A 17788-nucleotide genomic window follows, 5' to 3' on the forward strand; every position below is an offset into this window, starting at 1 on the left:
TCGTGCGTTCGTCATTGTCGTTAAAAACCCGTCGGCAATCAATCGTTTTCAAACGATGGCGGCGCGTGGCATACCCATTAATCGGACGTGCGACAGCTGTTGTCAGACAGTGCGTGCGCGCGCCGTCAGCAACGGGGAAACGGCGCCCGGCGACACTGTAAAGTTCAATCCTCCCTCGGCGCGCGCTCGCACGCGCGTGTGTGTGTACGTGTGTACGTGTATGTATGAGTGTGTAAATCGTTCGCCGCCGCCGCCCTAGTCTACGTCCGCTGCCGATTACTGAATGGCGATAAAAAAACAACAACAAACCCAGTGCGTTAATAATAATAATAACAAAAATAAATAAATAATAAAACATAACGTTATAAGTAAAAACGGATCGCAAATAATATGGCAGTGGCGTCGACGACGTGAGACGAACATTTAAGGAATTCCAGCATCGGCAGTCCCCGAGCGCGTGTCTCGAGTCAGTAACTATAGGAAATATCATCAAAGTAAGACATTTAACATGAACACGTATGTATTATATTATTAATGCAATACCGTCTGGCGGGAGGCGGAATCGCCGGAATCTCACAAGGCGTGCGCGTGCGAATCGTCAGCGGTTACATCAGCCGCCGTATTGCCGAAACGAGTACGATTGTCGTCGCACGGCACGGACGCGGATCTGGAATTCGATTCGGAAACGCATAAGGCATAATATTGTGAATTGTGATGTGGCTCGCCCGGACACGCATACCGTACGTCGACAACCGCCGCCGTTCGTAAAATTTCGTTGCCCAGACACGATCTTCTCTGTCCGCGCGCCCGTTGCAAAACATACGATCAGGCAACCATCATAACGCTCGCATCGATTTACCGTATCCCGACGACGACTGGATACCAATCCGCGTTCCAGGCCCCTTCGATCACGATCGCATGTCGTTTTCCTCGATCGCCGCCGTCGCCGCCGCTTTCGAGCCTATCCCAATCGAACATTCGTTGTACGAGCGCACTCACACACGCGTTGCACACGCGTGCGCGTTTTTGCGAATACGATACTAGTATAATACTACGACGATAATATTATAGTACACGACCGTGACTCTGGAACCCGAGACACGCTTTGATCATGCTTTCTGCGACGTCCTAATGCGCCGCGTCCTTTGTGCTGAAAAACTGATCCTGTAGCATTACGACGACAACTTTTTCCCTTACGGTTTCTCAAAACAGACTCCTATCGGGTATATTTCCTTCCTCCTGGTAGAAGTCTAGTCTTCCTTCTCCTTCCCCAATTGACGACGACAACGATTTTATCCATAGTAGAAATTCTTCATGTACACCCAAAAGTCTCGTGTTGCCTTCCAACTGTCGCATTTGTTGTTAGTTGTCTGCAATTTAATGTTTTATATTGTTTTCGATGGGATCTCGTTTGTGCTCATTTAATGGTTTGGTTCTAGATGATCTGACATAGCTAAAGTCATTTTTGCAACCGTTGATTTGTAATCTATCTTGTAACCATGGCCGACGTACTGCAGTCCATTTGCAACCCATTGCCACTGTCGTCCAGCCAGTCATCTATAGTTAAAGAGGGGTGGCTGTTCAAACGAGGTTAGTGTTATTGTGGTAGCCAACCCTCCTACACTCTTTAAGTGCTCATACTCTATTGCTATTTTCAAATTACTACCAACATTGTGTATTATAGGCGAACATATTAAAAACTGGAGATCCAGGTATTTTATACTGTTTGCTGATGGTTCACTCATGGGCTACAGAAACAAGCCTGAAGGTCCAATGACTGAACCACTCAACAATTTCACTGTAAAGAGATGTCAAATAATGAGTGTTGATCGTCCCAAACCATACACATTCACAATTCGAGGATTGCAATGGACGACTGTTATTGAACGAACATTTCATGTGTCTTCTGATAAAGAAAGGTTAGTATTATCTTACAAACATCCATCTTTTCATCTATCAATGAAATATAATTTTTTAACAATATACTCATAGTTAGTATTCTAGTATTCCTAAACAAACTATTACACCTAAAGAATGTGGTTTTTATCAAGGTAGCTATCTGAATGTAAATATAGCTAATTTTGAGTACTTATATGTAAAGGTACTGAAAGTTCTTGCTTACTTAATAAATAAGTAACATAGTCACTATAGTTATATAGTGCGTTGAAAATTATAAAATTTGAATAAGTATCAATGCGAGCATTTTAACATTTAAACTCAAAATTTTTATATGCATATTATGTTTCATAAATTTATACTAATTGTTTAACTTAATTAAATTTATTTTCCACCCATGAGCTTCATCTATCAAATACAAGTGTTTTTAAACAGAATCATATATTCTATATAAATTCAATATTTAAATTGTATGATATTAATAATTTTTAGCTTATAGCCTTATATTATGAGCAACTGAATTTGCGAGACTAGTTAGTACCCTTACTGGTTGTATATAAATCAACATTTATATTTAAAGTTAAAACCTTACACAAGTATAGTTACATATACTGTATACTATTTGCAGCTAATTAGTAATTATGCAAATTACTCTCCTAGTGTGAAATGTTTTATTTTGTTACTTGGTTTATTGGTTTTTTATTTTTTGTAAAAAGTTGAAATTAGATTGAAGGGAAAATAAAAATGCAAACAACTAATAGTTGCTTATCCAAAAATGGGTTATAAATTTACATAAGCTATATTTAACTCTTATAATTCAGCCATACTTTTATTATAGAAATAAATGATGATGCGAATTACTATAAGCATAAATTTGGCTAATCATTTGTTAAATTAATGAAGTATTCCAAATATAAATAAATTTGGATGTGTCGAAAGTTATATACAGGTTCATTTAGGTACCTATTTTGTTTGATAACTGCTAGAATTCTGCAGTTATACCTAATACAATTTAAAATATTAAAATTTTGTTATATTAGAACTTTGGTCCCGCAATTTTCATGACTTCTAAATAATGATATCTGCATGTTAAAAAATAAAAACCATTCATAATTTTATGAAAATATTTTAATAAAAACCACATTAAAAATAATTTATTTTTTTCAATTAAAACAAACCATATGTTTATCCATAAATAAATAAGTGATAAGCTAGAGGTTAACAGTTAACCTATGACTATTATAAAAGGAAGTCGTTATTTTGGATCAAATGTAATTTAGTATAGTATATGTTTTAAACAGGCATTTTTTTTTTAAAATTCTAAAACAAACTTCATTCCACACAAATATTAATTAATATACCAAAAACAAAATTTAAAAAATGTCTTATGAGTAAAAATACAATTACAATGATATTACTTACTTGCTATTTAGATTTAACAATTTCATAAATATAAGAAGTTATTTAAATCCAACTTAGTAGCTTATATATGATTGTTTGCATATCTCAATAATTTTATTTCATCATTTCTTATTCAAGTATTAAAGTATTAGGTTTATAAGCTTAACTAACCTTATTTAGTTATATTTACAAATAATTATGCATTTAATTATATGTTTTGCCATTCAGGTGAACATATACATAAATATTATACATTTTTTGATAAATTAACTCTTATTTATTTATTTTAGTCTGCCCACTATAATATCATATCTATTTTGAATGTATGAATATTAATTTTTGTATGTATATAATATATACTATCATCATTCATCATCTTACTATACATCAAAGGTCAGATGAAAATACTAGGTAGTTTTTATCTTATAATGACCCTATTTGTCATATTACCAAGCGTATTAAATGCTTTATATTTTACTACCTTCCTACAAAACTTTTAAGTAGAAAATAGTTTCAAAGTACATAATTTGTTATCCAAAATAATTACAAACAATTGTAGAGGTCATGGTGTTAGTAAACATGGAGCATAAGAGATTCAAATTTCCACAAACACATGGTCAATATATTATTTTTTTCATTATAATATTTTGTTTTCATTCTTAGGATTATTCTTTTTTTGTTAGACCTAAATATACAATTATTTATTAAAAAATTAATTTTAATATTTGTTTTTACTTTAATTCTAAATAATTTGCATTAGTATACTCATATATTTTTATGGAAGGGAATATGTTACACTCGGAATTATTATCAGCTATATTTAGTATGAAAATACAATGTGCTAACTTGCTGTATTGTATATTTATGAATACTGAACAAATTTATATTGTGAGATGTTGGTTTTTTGAGTACCTAACACTAAAATGATCCTTTTTTAATACTATTGCCCTGAAGATCTTAATTGAAATTAATATTAGAAAACTACAAAAAAGTATTTTTCTAGTGAGTAGATAGCATTCAATATTAGTAACCCTTCATATTCATAAAATTTGGTACAACATGTTCTTATGTCTATGATGTATCAGTTTAAAATAAATAAACAACTTGAATTATGATGTTAGTCAATATTTAATAGGTATCTAAGAAATTAATAACATCAACACATGCGTAACATAATAATTATATTCTGCTACAATTAACATAAATTGGTTGGTCGAATTGGAATTATTATCTTTAAAAATTAGTTTTAAATTGAAGTTAATGCATAGACAACAGTATTAAATGATTCCCGTCTATTTTTATTTCAAATGTATTTTATAATTATTATTTATTTAATAATCGATAAATTAAATTCAATGGATAACTAGTAAATGTTAGACCCTTAAAAATTACATTTTTTGCTAACAATTTTTATAAATATATAATAACATAAAATTATAAAACAATTTTCTTAAATCTTTGTATGGTGTGATTGTCAGTTGATATAATCTAAAAATATTTACATTTTTAGAGAAGAATGGATGACTGCCATTAAAGGTGTATCAGAACGTTTGTCTGATGTTGATGAAGTTGAAATGGAAGGTGTTTCTCATTCGACTAGCATGTCAAGCACAATGTCAGGACCTAGTTCAGATGACTTCAGTGCTAAATTTTCTGTTCAAGGAACATCTTCAAGTAAATCTACTGGAAAACGAAAAGTGGTATGTATATCTATAGGAATTAAAGAAATTAAAATACATGAATATTGTATTTTTTATTCATATTTTTTATTTTAGACTCTTGAGAACTTTGAGTTTCTTAAAGTACTTGGAAAAGGTACATTTGGAAAAGTGATTTTATGCCGAGAAAAAGCTACAGGTCATTTATATGCTATCAAAATTCTTAAAAAAGAAGTTATTATCCAAAAAGATGAAGTTGCTCATACGCTAACTGAAAACAGGGTTCTCCGCACTACTAGTCATCCTTTTCTAATAGTAATTAATAATTTTTGGAATTTTATTTCAAATTTGTTTTTAATTTTACTTATATTTATTGTTTAATTCTGTTTATTTAATAGTCATTGAAGTACTCATTTCAAACTGCAGATAGATTATGTTTTGTTATGGAGTATGTAAATGGCGGTGAACTGTTCTTCCATTTGTCAAGAGAACGTGTGTTTACTGAAGATAGAACTCGTTTTTATGGAGCTGAAATTATATCTGCTTTAGGTTACTTACACTCCCAAGGAATTATTTACAGGGATTTAAAAGTAAATATATATATATATTTTTAAATATTGTTCTGATTTATAATTGTTGAGTTCTTACTTAATATTTGATATTTTTTTAGCTTGAAAATTTACTACTAGATAAAGATGGTCACATTAAAATAGCTGACTTTGGATTGTGTAAAGAAGATATCACTTATGGGTCAACAACCAAAACATTCTGTGGCACCCCTGAATACTTGGCTCCTGAGGTGTTAGAAGATTTAGATTATGGTCGGGCTGTTGATTGGTGGGGAATCGGAGTAGTCATGTATGAAATGATGTGTGGAAGGTTACCATTTTATAACAAAGATCATGACAAATTGTTCACTCTGATTTTAATGGAATCCGTATGTAATATATTGTTATAGTAATTTTTTTTGTATTAAATATTTTTAACTATCATTTAGGTACGATTTCCAAGAGGACTCTCTTCTGCTGCAAAAAGTTTGCTTACTGGCCTTTTAATCAAAGATCCCAAAAAGCGATTGGGCGGAGGTCCTGATGATGCCCAAGAAATCATGAGTCATGTTTTCTTTAGTAGTATTAATTGGTTGGATTTGGAACAAAAAAAGGTAATAGAAATTATTATTTTAAACTCATTAAAATAATATAAATCTAATTTTTTGATTCTGTTTAAAATTAATAAATAATAATAATATTTCGTTATAAATTTATATTATTAGAATTAACCAAAAAATATCATTTGTTTTAGATTCCTCCACCATTCCAACCTCAGGTATCATCAGACACAGACACGCGATATTTCGACTCAGAATTTACTGGAGAATCTGTCGAACTTACTCCACCTGACTTATCATCGCATCACCTCAATAGCATTGCTGAAGAAATGGAACAATCCCAACCATACTTCCCACAATTCAGCTACCAAGACTTAGCTGGATCAATATCAATTAGTGCCAGTTCGTGTTTTAGTCATACGTGAACAAAATAAAAATATGTAAGTGATTCTGTAAAATATTGATTAACAATTAATTAATTTACTACAAACGATAAACTGACTTTACTCTTCATATTTTTTCTTTTTGACATTAGGCTATTTTCTGTATATAAATTATATTAATACTATACAATGTTTTGAACTAGTGAATTTTTTTTTTTTTTTTGATCGTTGGTCAAATACTTATTGAAACTTATATAACACTCAAAAAGTCACTCTTATAAAAAGTCGTTCAGTATTTATAGAATTTTTCATTATTTTTTTTTCTGTATGTAGCTGTTTATTATAAATTATTGCTGTTTTTTTTCAATTATTATTATTTTTTTTTTCTTTCTTGTTGAAAGTGTTTGTTTTGTGTACATATTGTTGAAAATTTATTCTAAAAACATTTTACCGGCCTCCCTTGTATGTGCAGGATATATTTTTATCCTTTAAAATTATAAAGTATTTATTTTTTTTTTATGTTTTCGATGTGGTATTTACTGTTTGTCTTAATTTTACATCATAGCAAGCTCTAGAGATAGTTGTGTTGGGTTATAAGGGAGTGTGATTGGGAAAAATTGTAGGTAGAAAATGTATACAAGCGGGATTTGTACTCTAGAAACTATTTAAAAGGCTTGCAATCAAGTTTTTATATAATTATACATTATGAATTATATTTTGTAATATAGCCTTTACACTTTATTTGAACTTATTGTCGAATAATCATTTTAAACCAAGTACCATTCAAATTCCGTATTTCATAAATGAAATTGTTATTTTTAAAACTGTTTATGAATGTTTATGCATAATATTAAGTAATCAATTTTAAAGAAAATAAATTGATTTTACTTTTTGGAAAAAATATTGTTTTTTTCTAACAGTAAATAGTTAATTTTGAAGAACAAAACTAGAAAAAATGTTTTTCAATAAATCTAATCAAAGTTGTTAGCAAGAATTTTTTTTAAATTATAGAAATATTTTTCTTTTAGAACAGATTACAAATGAATATGTATTTTTTAAATTAAGTTCATTATCATCACGTATTCTAGTTATTTAAAAACGATTTAAACTGAATCAGTATTTAATGTTTTTATAATAATTAATTAATTTACATCATTTTGAAATATGAACCATTATTTGGGTGCATACTCTATTTTCATACACATTTTAAATGAGTACCTACCACATCAGTTTCCTTTTACATTTAATTGTTTTTAATACATACATTATTAAAAATCAAAAACATTACTGTTACAGCTTACATTTTGGACATAAATTATTTTTGTCTTTAAGTCTGTTTAAAAATATTTAAGTATCTCATATTGTGGACTTATTATTAAATTTAATAACTATAAAAACAATTAATAATCAAATTAACATCAATATTATATTAAGTATCAGTGAGTGAACACTAATTAAACTTAAAAACCGTCTTACCTCTATGATTACAAATATTAATATTAATAATTTTAACTAACATAAGTTAACTGCCTACAGAATTAAAATCTTGTTAGGAAAGTCTAAAGCTATTATTTGGTATCTATGTGTAATATCCCTCATATTTTATCAACGAAAACAAATATAAAAAACATTTATAATTTTTTTTAGTTAAATACTGACAAGTGAAAATAACTTTTGATTGAGAATTTATCTTTATTTTCGTATTACAAAATTAAACATTATTTAAGAAAGTATTATTTGTAATTCCGACCGTAATTTTTGGTTTATGTAGAAAAGTTTAAATATTAATTCAATAATTATTGAGCACATTATGATATAATAATGCTTATGACTATTTTATATAATAAACTCAATATTGGCATACCAATTATCAATTTAATAATTTGATGCTAATAGAATTTAACAATAATTTTGTTTATACACTAAATGTGTTAACAATAAATTGATTTAACATTCAATACATCATGGCAACAAACCGATTTAAAAATGCAAGGTATTAAGGCATTTCAGATGAGAATTACTATTTGCCTTTTGTCCCAAAATCATTTTTTGGATTGTAGTGCAAAGATGCTAAAATTACCTCGCTGTACCATTCATACATTTTTTTAAAAAAAATCCGAATTTCATTTGATACTTATAACAACAAATTTATTTTTACTATACATAGTATGAAAAAAAAATAATTCAATTTGTTACAATAATGCTCAATGGTGCACAATATGCAGCTGTTTCGTCAATACTTGTGTACTGGCGTATATAATATGTGTTCCTAATTTTCTTTATAACTGTTTATTATTATATTCAGATCTGAAACAGCTGAATTAACCGACTTATAATAGAATAACTTGAATTTTTTGCAATTATGGAACTATTATTTTAGATAATATTGTTTTAATATTTTGCACATTCAACAATAATTTTTAAATTCTTATTTTTTTTTCTTTAAAATATTTTCCCCAAGTGTCATTAATTAATTTTTAAATCATATTTAAAAAAAAAGGAAATATTTTTGATTCACACAAGAGAAATGCCAAGGAAAAAAATTGTTACCTCAAAAAACAAATTACATTTACCAATAATTTCTATTTATATAAAGTAGAGAACACTATTAATTATATAAGTTTTATCTTTGTGAAATTTTTTCGCATAACTACTATTATTTATTAGTAAGTTGTAAAATCATTGTTATAAATAGAATATTATGATTTTTTTAAAGTTAACATACAGCGGGATATTTATTTTTATTTTTTTTAGTTTTCTTATCTAATAATGGTGTTTTTACCTACACAGGTTCTGGATCATAAAAAAATTGGTACTATATTTATAAGGCATCGATGGGAACTATAACTATTGTATGTTTTTTTTTTCTTAAATGTAAAATTTTTGAATTTTTGATGTTTATAAGACCTAAAAATGTAAGATAATTATTTAGACATATTATTATCATTAGATTAGTAAATGTTTTTTTTTTTTTTGTACTTGTGTGTTTAGATGGTTTTAGAAAGCAAAATCTACAAATATAATTCTAAACTCTACAAACGTGCATTTCCAAGTAATTTCCTGTCAATATACTTATTGTGAATTATCCAAACTTCTCAATGTTTAATGCAAAAATAATAGCAAAACCAAAATTCAGGAATGTCTCGATTGTTAAAAATTTACAATCATTGGTGGTTGTTAATTATTCCTGATACTATAACAATCTTTGCTTCCACTTCTCCATGCATCAAAAAAATAAAAATATATTGAAAATTGTGTGACACACATCAATGTTCAGTACCCGTCACCAGTGGTGATGAACTAGTATAAAAATGGTCTGGCAAAAATCATTTTAATGAACCACCCAAGTTGAGGTGGTAACATAATCATAATTCTCATATTTTTTTTTTTTACTTGATAAAATCATAACTTTTACCTTTTAACCTAAACTAACCTGGTTGACACTATATTATATTAAATATATTATCTGTTGATATTAAATACAACAGTTACCTATATTAGGCTGACACCATCAGACACCCACCCACTAAATTAGGTGAATTAGACTTGAATCATGTTCTCGGCGCCACTGCCCATCACCTATCATATTACTGTATGATTCATATAGAATTATTATAGATCTCACCTACTAGTGATACTAGTGGTAGTCATCTGCTGTGGCTTGCTTGCTTGAGTTTAGGTATACCATTAAATAACTAATTTAGTTCAAGCAAAAGTCATGTTGTACATATATGAATATGCATAAATACAGGCGTAAAACTATTTCCAACTTTCTAGATATAGGTTAGATATAGATATATTTCTTAATACACTGTATATCATTCATTATTATAATTTAAAGTGACCTCCATGAAAATTAGACAACATATTTTTTTTCTACTATTCTCTGCATATTTTTTTAAAATTAATGTATTGTAAATTCCTTCTAAATTTACTTTTACCAAATCATTACCTACTTAAACAATAAACAGTGAAATAAGTAAATAGTTTTTCAACCTAATTTGAATTCAATTATTTTAATGGATATACTTGAACAAACAACTTCCAGAAACATATTTTAAGAAAAATTTAAAGGTAAGTACCTACATAAAATTATTAAAACTTCCACTTATTAGGTAATGTGTCTAATGAAAGTTTTCACTTAAAAGGGTAAAATCTTGTTTTGGATCCTCAACAGATTACGGATGATCAACTATTAATTGGCTTAATAAATACTAAATAGTAATAAAACTAGTAAAAGAATGATAAAAACATTAGACTTAAAAATGCAGTAAAGTGGATTTGCTTAAGTGAAAATTAGAAAGTAAATTAGAATAGTATTATGGACCTATGTTATTTTTTTCATTAATATTATTAAATTATCACATTAATTTTCATTATATGATACTATTAAGTATTAGTACTTAGAGAGAACAAAAGTAAGATAGATATGTTAAATTTAAATTTTAAATCTCTCTTTACATAACATAAATGTACGTTTATTTAGGGCTTATAGACTTAAAAACTTCTTAACTATTTGGCACTACATTTTGTACGCTTAAAGTGTCTATGTTTCTTTTTGAGACCCAAGAAGTGCTTACTTCATTTTATCACCCATTTAGGGTTTGGCTTACACATGACTATGTTTTCTTCACAAAAATCGAATACTTTTACCATTGATTACATCAATAAAGTATATATATACATAACAAAATTAGTATTAAGAAAGTATACAGAAAAATGATAATTAATTGTTTATCATTCAAATATGTACAATAAAAGTCTGTATGTTTTTAGCTAGTATTAAAATGATGAAGGAAATAACAATGAAACAATTGGTAATGATTAAATTATGACACAACTATAAAAAAAATGATGTGAAAAAATTTGTTGATAAGTGGGTGTATAAGAATACAGTTTGAATAGAATGAAAAAAATTAAGTTTGAGTTCACGAAATCCAGTTTGAATACAAAACATTTTTATTTGCAGTAAAATATAAACTTGTTATTTGAAAAATAATTGAAGTACCATTCTCATAAGGTAGGTACCTCATAGATACTACCTACTATCACAGAATAGATTAAATATCGACAGTGTAAATCGTTAGCTATATTACAGGACATCCATTTTTTTGACCATTCATTGGCAAAAAAGCTTTGGTTAACTAGGCGATTAACTTATTTCCAGAGTTATCGCTATTTGAAGTCTTAAAATGTTTTAAAATATAACAAGTAGTGACTCTTAACAGCTACTAGCTCCGGTCGCTAACCTCGAGGTTGGATCTAACAGTTCTTTATCATACAATATCAACTGTATTTTTTTTATATTAAAGTTGGATCAAATATTTGTAATTAATGGTTATAATTTCTCCAGGACTATGAAATAATTTCTGACTGAAATTCTGCAATAGTCCATAGAACTATAGTTGACAATTCGTGAAAAGATACTCAAAACAATGAGAAACTATTATTAGGTTATTATAACAATACTGTGTCATTTATATCACATTTAATTATAATGTTATCAACGTGTTTAATATAAAATACAAAAAATAATAAATATTGTTTATTTGATAATTAATTAATCTAATTTTTTGGCTGCTTTGTTTTCCAGTTTGTTTAATATGTAGAATCTTCGTATTTTAGTTATATTGCCATTGACATTCGGTAAAGATTTCATAGTGCGTGCAGCCAACTATAAAACAAATACAACAAAAATTATTCAGAAGTTCATTAGAATGTATAAGTAAAAATTTTGTTTTTATTTAATTTACAACTGTAGAAATTACTTCAATTTTTTGGACCAATTCAGTATCATTATTTGTACTGATATAATTTGTGACTTTGCCATCTGTACCAGCATTTAAACGTCCAGTACGCCCACATCGATGAATATAATCAGCAATATAGGTAGGAAAGTCATAGTTTATAATATGCTTAGTCTGAAAACCACATTGATATTATAACTTATATTTAAGTAAGTACGGTAAAAAAACTTCCATTAACAGTCACCTCTGTGGCTCTATGTAACAGTAATTTTTTTTTTTTTTTGGTCCTACCAAGTGTAATAAGGGAAAATACATTGACACATCTATATAACAGGTACTTTAAATAATGGTAAAAATATAAGTATCCAAAATAGAAATTTTTTGTTATTTTCGTCAAATTATTTATCTCAACAAATTTTAACAAAACGCAATGATTTTTTACTGTCATGAAATTGTATAATATCATATTTCATTAGTGTTCAATGTCAGTTGAAAGTGTTTTTAAGTGTGTAATTTCTATGATGGCAAACTGTGATGGAGAAAAAGAAAATGTTTACAGTCATCAAAAAGTCAAGTAAATGGTTTTAATTTTGTAAAAACTGCAGAAATTAATTTTGAACAAATTAATACATTAATTTTGTGTAACTACATTTTAAATTTTAAATTGTACGTAGTAAATTACTTCATTTATTATATTATATTAGAAATAAATTTTTTAAGAACTCCAAATTATTTATATCTTTGATATATTTTATTTTTATTTATGCATGGCCTTATTATAGTGATAATCTGGAAGTATTGCACTTATATTAACAGTCGCCTTTTTAGGACAACTAACTCTAAATAGTGATTATAATTTACAGTCCATTCGGTGATCGTTATATTGAAGTTTTTTCGTACAATAGACATTTCCTATAAAATATATAACCAAATTACTCTAATTGTATTTAATCCTCTGGATCCCACATCTGTGCTAACCAAAATGTTAACTTCAGCATCTTGGTATTTTTTAAATTTTCCAAGTCTAATTTCGTATGGCATGTCTCCATGTAAGTTTATTGCCTTGATGCCATTTTCATTTAAAAACATAGTAGCCCAATCACAGGTACTTGATTTATTACTATAACAATAACCATTTAATAATCATTTATTTTAATAGATTAGAAATAGTATGAGAAATGTGTAATTTTTTATGTACATTTGTCAAGAAAGTTTTACATTGATATTTCAATGCCAATCAATGACACTAATAATAATAGTGAGTAGTTTAGTTTTAAATATTTAAGACTTAAAAAGTTTTGGATTAAATAAGTTATCAAATGAATAGTGATAACATTTATGAATATTTATTTTCCAATAATACCAGATGCTTTCTAAAAATAAAAACATCCAACTTTTGTACCTAATTGATCAATACAAAACTATTATTAAAATATAAAAATGTTACGACATTTGAAATACTTTTGATCTTCTGTTATAAAAACTTTTCTCAAGTATTTCACGCGATCATAGTTTTGACTAAAATAAATAATAGTATACTTTAACTATATACTTATCAAATAAGATACCAAAATATTATTGTTGGAGTATTGCTTTTAGAGAGTTTTTTTGCATGTAACAACAAATTTGATGGTTTTTCGCCCAGATTAGTTTTAATAAATCTTTGTTGAACATGAGGAAGAATGGCATGTAATTTGTCCGTTTTTATCTTGTTCAAACTGTCAATCTAAAAATTATAATTGAGAAAATTCAATACTCGACTACTTTTACAATTTATGTAACATATCACGTCATAATAATATTACGTCGATTATATCACCCAATATATCGGATAGACTTGTTGGCATTGTGGCACTAACCAACAATAATTGAGTCAAATTAGAACTTTCATTATGGCCTTTAAACTGTTAACATAAACATAAAAATTATTTATGACATTGATAAATAATTAAATAGGTATATTAAAATATAGGCATATGGTTTTAAATAATTAAAAAGTAAATAAAAAATTATCTGTACTTGAAATCTAGATAAGAAATGAGTCATTAATTCATTGAAACTATCATCCATTAAAGTATCGGCTTCATCTAGTACAACATGACGTACATAACGCATTGAGTATATGCCTAAAATAAATAATACAATCAATGTGTTTTATCTGATAAAAAATTAGGCTTAAACATCATACCAGTGTTGGTTAATTTGCTCAGCGCTCCTAATGTAGCAATAATTATATCATTGTCCTCAAAAACTGGATTAACTATCTGCCTTTTTGTGTGTCCACCAGTAATTACTTTCACATTCAATGGTAAATCATCAGTAAACCAATTGGCAATCTCCTATAGTTAAAAGATTTTAATTAAAATATAGTTGTCATTTAACAAAATTTATAATTTTGAAACTGTTCCATCTATTAAATATGATATAGACACTAAACATACTCCAATTTGATCAGCTAATTCTCTGCCAGGTACAATAACTAAGGCTAACGGGCTGTTAAACTGATTTTTAAATTTTACTCTTTCTTTATATGCTAATATTTGTTGAATTATTGGTGTCAAGTATGCTAATGTTTTACCACAACCAGTTTCAGCAGCAAGCAAAGTGTTAGTTCCTCTTAGTATTGATGGGATTCCAAGAGCCTGAAAAAAATAATATGATTTGATACTTTAACTGGTTTAATGAAAGGGTTAAAATGGTTTACTTGAATTTGTGAGGGAATAGTGATTTTGTGTTGTTTTAAAATATTAAGAATAGGTTGAGATAATCCGGTGTTATTAAATTCATACAAGCTCTTTCTACTTTGAGGCAAATAATCCTAGTTTCAAAAATAAATTAAAATACATAAAACAGTATTATATAAATGTTAATAAAAAAATAACTTACATCATTATAAATATGAATAGTAAAATAATCATCTTTAGCCTTTTTGTTCTTCCATCCTTTTGATACAAGTGGAATTTCTTTAAACTTATCATATTTCTGATTCCTCTCATGATTTAAATGTTTTCTTTTACATTTAATAACAATATCCTAAAACCAATAATAACCTAAAATTGAATTTAATACATTTTTTTTATTGATTAAACTGTTATGGCTAATCATGGAAAACAAACAGAATTTATTGAATGCTGATCTTCTTCATGTAAATCTTGTTCATCAACTATTTCTTTCTTAATCGGTACATATACTGGATCAATGTCGGAATAACTAAGATCGATAACTTTTTCATTATTTGAGCTCAAGTATCGTGCCTGTAAGATTAAAATAAATTTGTATTTATTATTTTAATTTTAAAACTAAATGTTATCATTAGTTCAGGGCAAGTATAAAGTATTACACATGACAGTTAAATGAGAAGTCAACAGTAAAAACAAATATATGGTAAATTTTTGATTGATCAGATTGGTTAAATTTTAACTTATTGGTCTGTGAAAATGTACACAACTTAATACACATTTCGATAAAATAATTAAAATCACTCACGTTTGGGGCACATTTAGAGACATCGTTAAATCCCGAACTGAAACGCCATACGGCGTGTGTGTTGTATCGAAACGATACAGGTGCCAAACAAATCCTCTGTAAACCGAATCTAATAGAACGAGCGTGAAGTGCCATTTCAAACAAAAATAAACTGGGGTGAACGTTCTTTTACTTTATTGTGTATTAACACATTTTTAATGCTGGATGGAAACCCAAATTTGATGAAGTCAATTATCCAAACTATTGCAAGATCGGAAAAATTTGTCTAGGAAAGTACTAAACTACTAAGTAGGAATAGTAGGAATTATGATAGTATGATATGATTCCCAAATAAATAACAGTGATAACTGATAACGCTCAGTACTTAGATCATATACTATATAATATTATGTCTATGGGCTCAGCACGTGTTCACGGTGATTTTTTCTGTGGTGATAAGATATTATGATTGTTTCTAAATATTTTTTATTTTTTATTAATTTTTCATGTCATATTTATACATTTGCCAATGTATGCTAAAATTAGTAAAATTAACCATTTGTGTCTATATAGGCCACAAATAAATAAGTATGCTTTTGTGGCTGTCTATGATTTGGATATTTCGCTAACATTGTGTATATTTTTTTTTCATATGGTAAAAGTTATAAGTCTTGGGACATGGACGATTGTTTAGTTAGTTTTCTTTGCATTAACTAATCGTTGAGATTAGAAAACACAGCAAAAGGTTTTGTTTTGTAGTTACTTTGCTCAGTAGTCAGTAGATATCAGCTGCAGCATACAAATGCGGGGCTAGGTGACACACACACACTGGTACAGAGCGAGTGCTTAATGGACTTCCTGGTTTCTACAATTCTACTTGGCAAAAATAGTAGGTATGTAATTACTAATTATTATTTTGAGAGTCTACAATAATCGGTCGTAGAGACCAGATAGGCGTCATAATACTAGAAATCTGTGAAATATGAATAAAAATATAATAATGAGCGATACATCCAGTCTTGCAAAGAATACGTTTATTTTGTATTCGGAATACGTAAGTATTCGCTCCATTTGATTTCTCTCTTTATTAATGTCATTTATGAAATAATGGTAAATTGTATATATAATATTATAAAATAGTGCCTATTTATTATCTATTGATTGTTTACCATACATTTGTATGTTCATCGCGTTAACCGCCATGAGATCTTTTACGTGATGTCATCAAACTTTGTAATATTAGAAACTATTTTCCAACGAGGAAATACTGAATACTGATTATTGAGACTTGGAACGAGATATTACTGGAATCGTATTCCCAAATCGCATAGTAAGTTCATCTGTGGATTATAATACAACTATGTAAATAATAATTCGAAGGTAAGGTTTATGGATTAAAATGTAAGGGAAACACCCACATTACACACACGACACACACATAAAAAAGTTTTACAAAATGTCAGGCAATGTCGAGACTCAAAAGTGAGCACTTTATCAACGTTATGGGATATTGCCATATCGTCCATATGGGTACATGGCATTATGGCTGTATTAATATTATTGCACTTCGGGGGATAATAGATATATTCAGCTGACGTTCTAATATTAGAGGCGTATGAAAATGTCATAATGTTTTGCGTTCAATCAGCAATTGGTGCTAATTTTGTTGCCACTTCTTATATAAATGTCAATTTTTTGACAGTAGTTTTATTTGTTATATAATTAAATAATAAAAACAAATTCAACCACAAGAAAATCAAACAGTTATAATTCTTCTAGTTTTTATATAAGCAATTGCATAGCTTAACTAACATTAGACTGCATTGGCGTAATCTATATTTAGTGTTATTTAATGTATCGATTGCAATATAGTAATCAATGCATAACTTAGGAAGTATTCCTAAAGAGGAGAAAACCTAGTTGTATGTCGTATTTATTAAACCTTAAAATTAAATACAATCCTTTGGACAAAATAATAGTATAATATGTATATCCAATATTCAATCAAAACAATATCCAATGATTTTCATTATCACCTCAAAACTTTTAAATACAAATTATGATTTAGGTAAGTTACCAACTTGTAGACTGTGGTAAGACAACCCAAAATAATAACACGTTATTCAGTTT

General features: G+C 28.0%; 2 protein-coding genes across 4 annotated transcripts; one reads left to right on the plus strand and one right to left on the minus strand.

The window, feature by feature from the left end:
• The first annotated feature begins 242 nt into the window (after nt 1-242).
• Akt (AKT serine/threonine protein kinase) lies at nt 243-9485 on the plus strand. 3 transcript variants are annotated; one of them, XM_015516080.2, is made up of 10 exons: nt 243-494; nt 1440-1590; nt 1685-1919; nt 4808-4997; nt 5073-5270; nt 5354-5545; nt 5626-5892; nt 5953-6117; nt 6258-6503; nt 9237-9485. In XM_015516080.2, exons 2-9 carry the CDS (start codon nt 1500-1502, stop codon nt 6486-6488), a joined length of 1569 nt encoding a protein of 522 aa, XP_015371566.1. In that variant the 5' UTR covers nt 243-494; nt 1440-1499; the 3' UTR covers nt 6489-6503; nt 9237-9485. The 3 variants fall into 3 exon arrangements, with proteins under 3 accessions (XP_015371566.1, XP_015371565.1, XP_015371567.1); XM_015516079.2 differs by lacking the exon at nt 9237-9485 and having other exon boundaries at nt 6258-7193; XM_015516081.2 differs by lacking the exons at nt 243-494; nt 9237-9485 and adding an exon at nt 627-1361 and having other exon boundaries at nt 6258-7193.
• A 2434-nt stretch (nt 9486-11919) lies between these two features.
• Dbp21E2 (putative ATP-dependent RNA helicase Dbp21E2) lies at nt 11920-15990 on the minus strand. Its single transcript, XM_015516071.2, has 12 exons — nt 15680-15990; nt 15310-15447; nt 15080-15226; nt 14898-15011; nt 14635-14835; nt 14382-14532; nt 14213-14319; nt 13999-14097; nt 13762-13919; nt 13130-13313; nt 12215-12367; nt 11920-12120 (listed from the first exon to the last, which is right to left on the minus strand). The coding sequence occupies exons 1-12, from the start codon at nt 15812-15814 to the stop codon at nt 12007-12009; spliced, it is 1701 nt and encodes a 566-aa protein (XP_015371557.2). The 5' UTR covers nt 15815-15990; the 3' UTR covers nt 11920-12006.
• Nucleotides 15991-17788: the final 1798 nt, after the last annotated feature.

This window comes from Diuraphis noxia, unplaced genomic scaffold, assembly GCF_037042655.1.
Source record: "Diuraphis noxia isolate RWA-SAM2 unplaced genomic scaffold, SU_Dnox_SAM2 contig0004, whole genome shotgun sequence".
Taxonomy (NCBI): domain Eukaryota; kingdom Metazoa; phylum Arthropoda; class Insecta; order Hemiptera; family Aphididae; genus Diuraphis; species Diuraphis noxia.

Excerpts from the sequence above, each read along its gene's own strand:
- Akt (XM_015516080.2), top strand. The coding sequence starts at position 1,500 with ATGGCCGACGTACTGCAGTCCATTTGCAACCCATTGCCACTGTCGTCC. Across the intron at positions 5,271-5,353 it reads CTAGTCATCCTTTTCTAATA|TCATTGAAGTACTCATTTCA; the intron begins GTAATTAATAAT and ends TTTATTTAATAG. Across the intron at positions 5,893-5,952 it reads CTCTGATTTTAATGGAATCC|GTACGATTTCCAAGAGGACT; the intron begins GTATGTAATATA and ends ACTATCATTTAG.
- Dbp21E2 (XM_015516071.2), bottom strand. The coding sequence starts at position 15,814 with ATGGCACTTCACGCTCGTTCTATTAGATTCGGTTTACAGAGGATTTGT. Across the intron at positions 13,314-13,761 it reads ACTCCAACAATAATATTTTG|TAATAAATCAAGTACCTGTG; the intron begins GTATCTTATTTG and ends TTATTGTTATAG. Across the intron at positions 12,368-13,129 it reads GAGGATTAAATACAATTAGA|ACTAAGCATATTATAAACTA; the intron begins GTAATTTGGTTA and ends TGTGGTTTTCAG.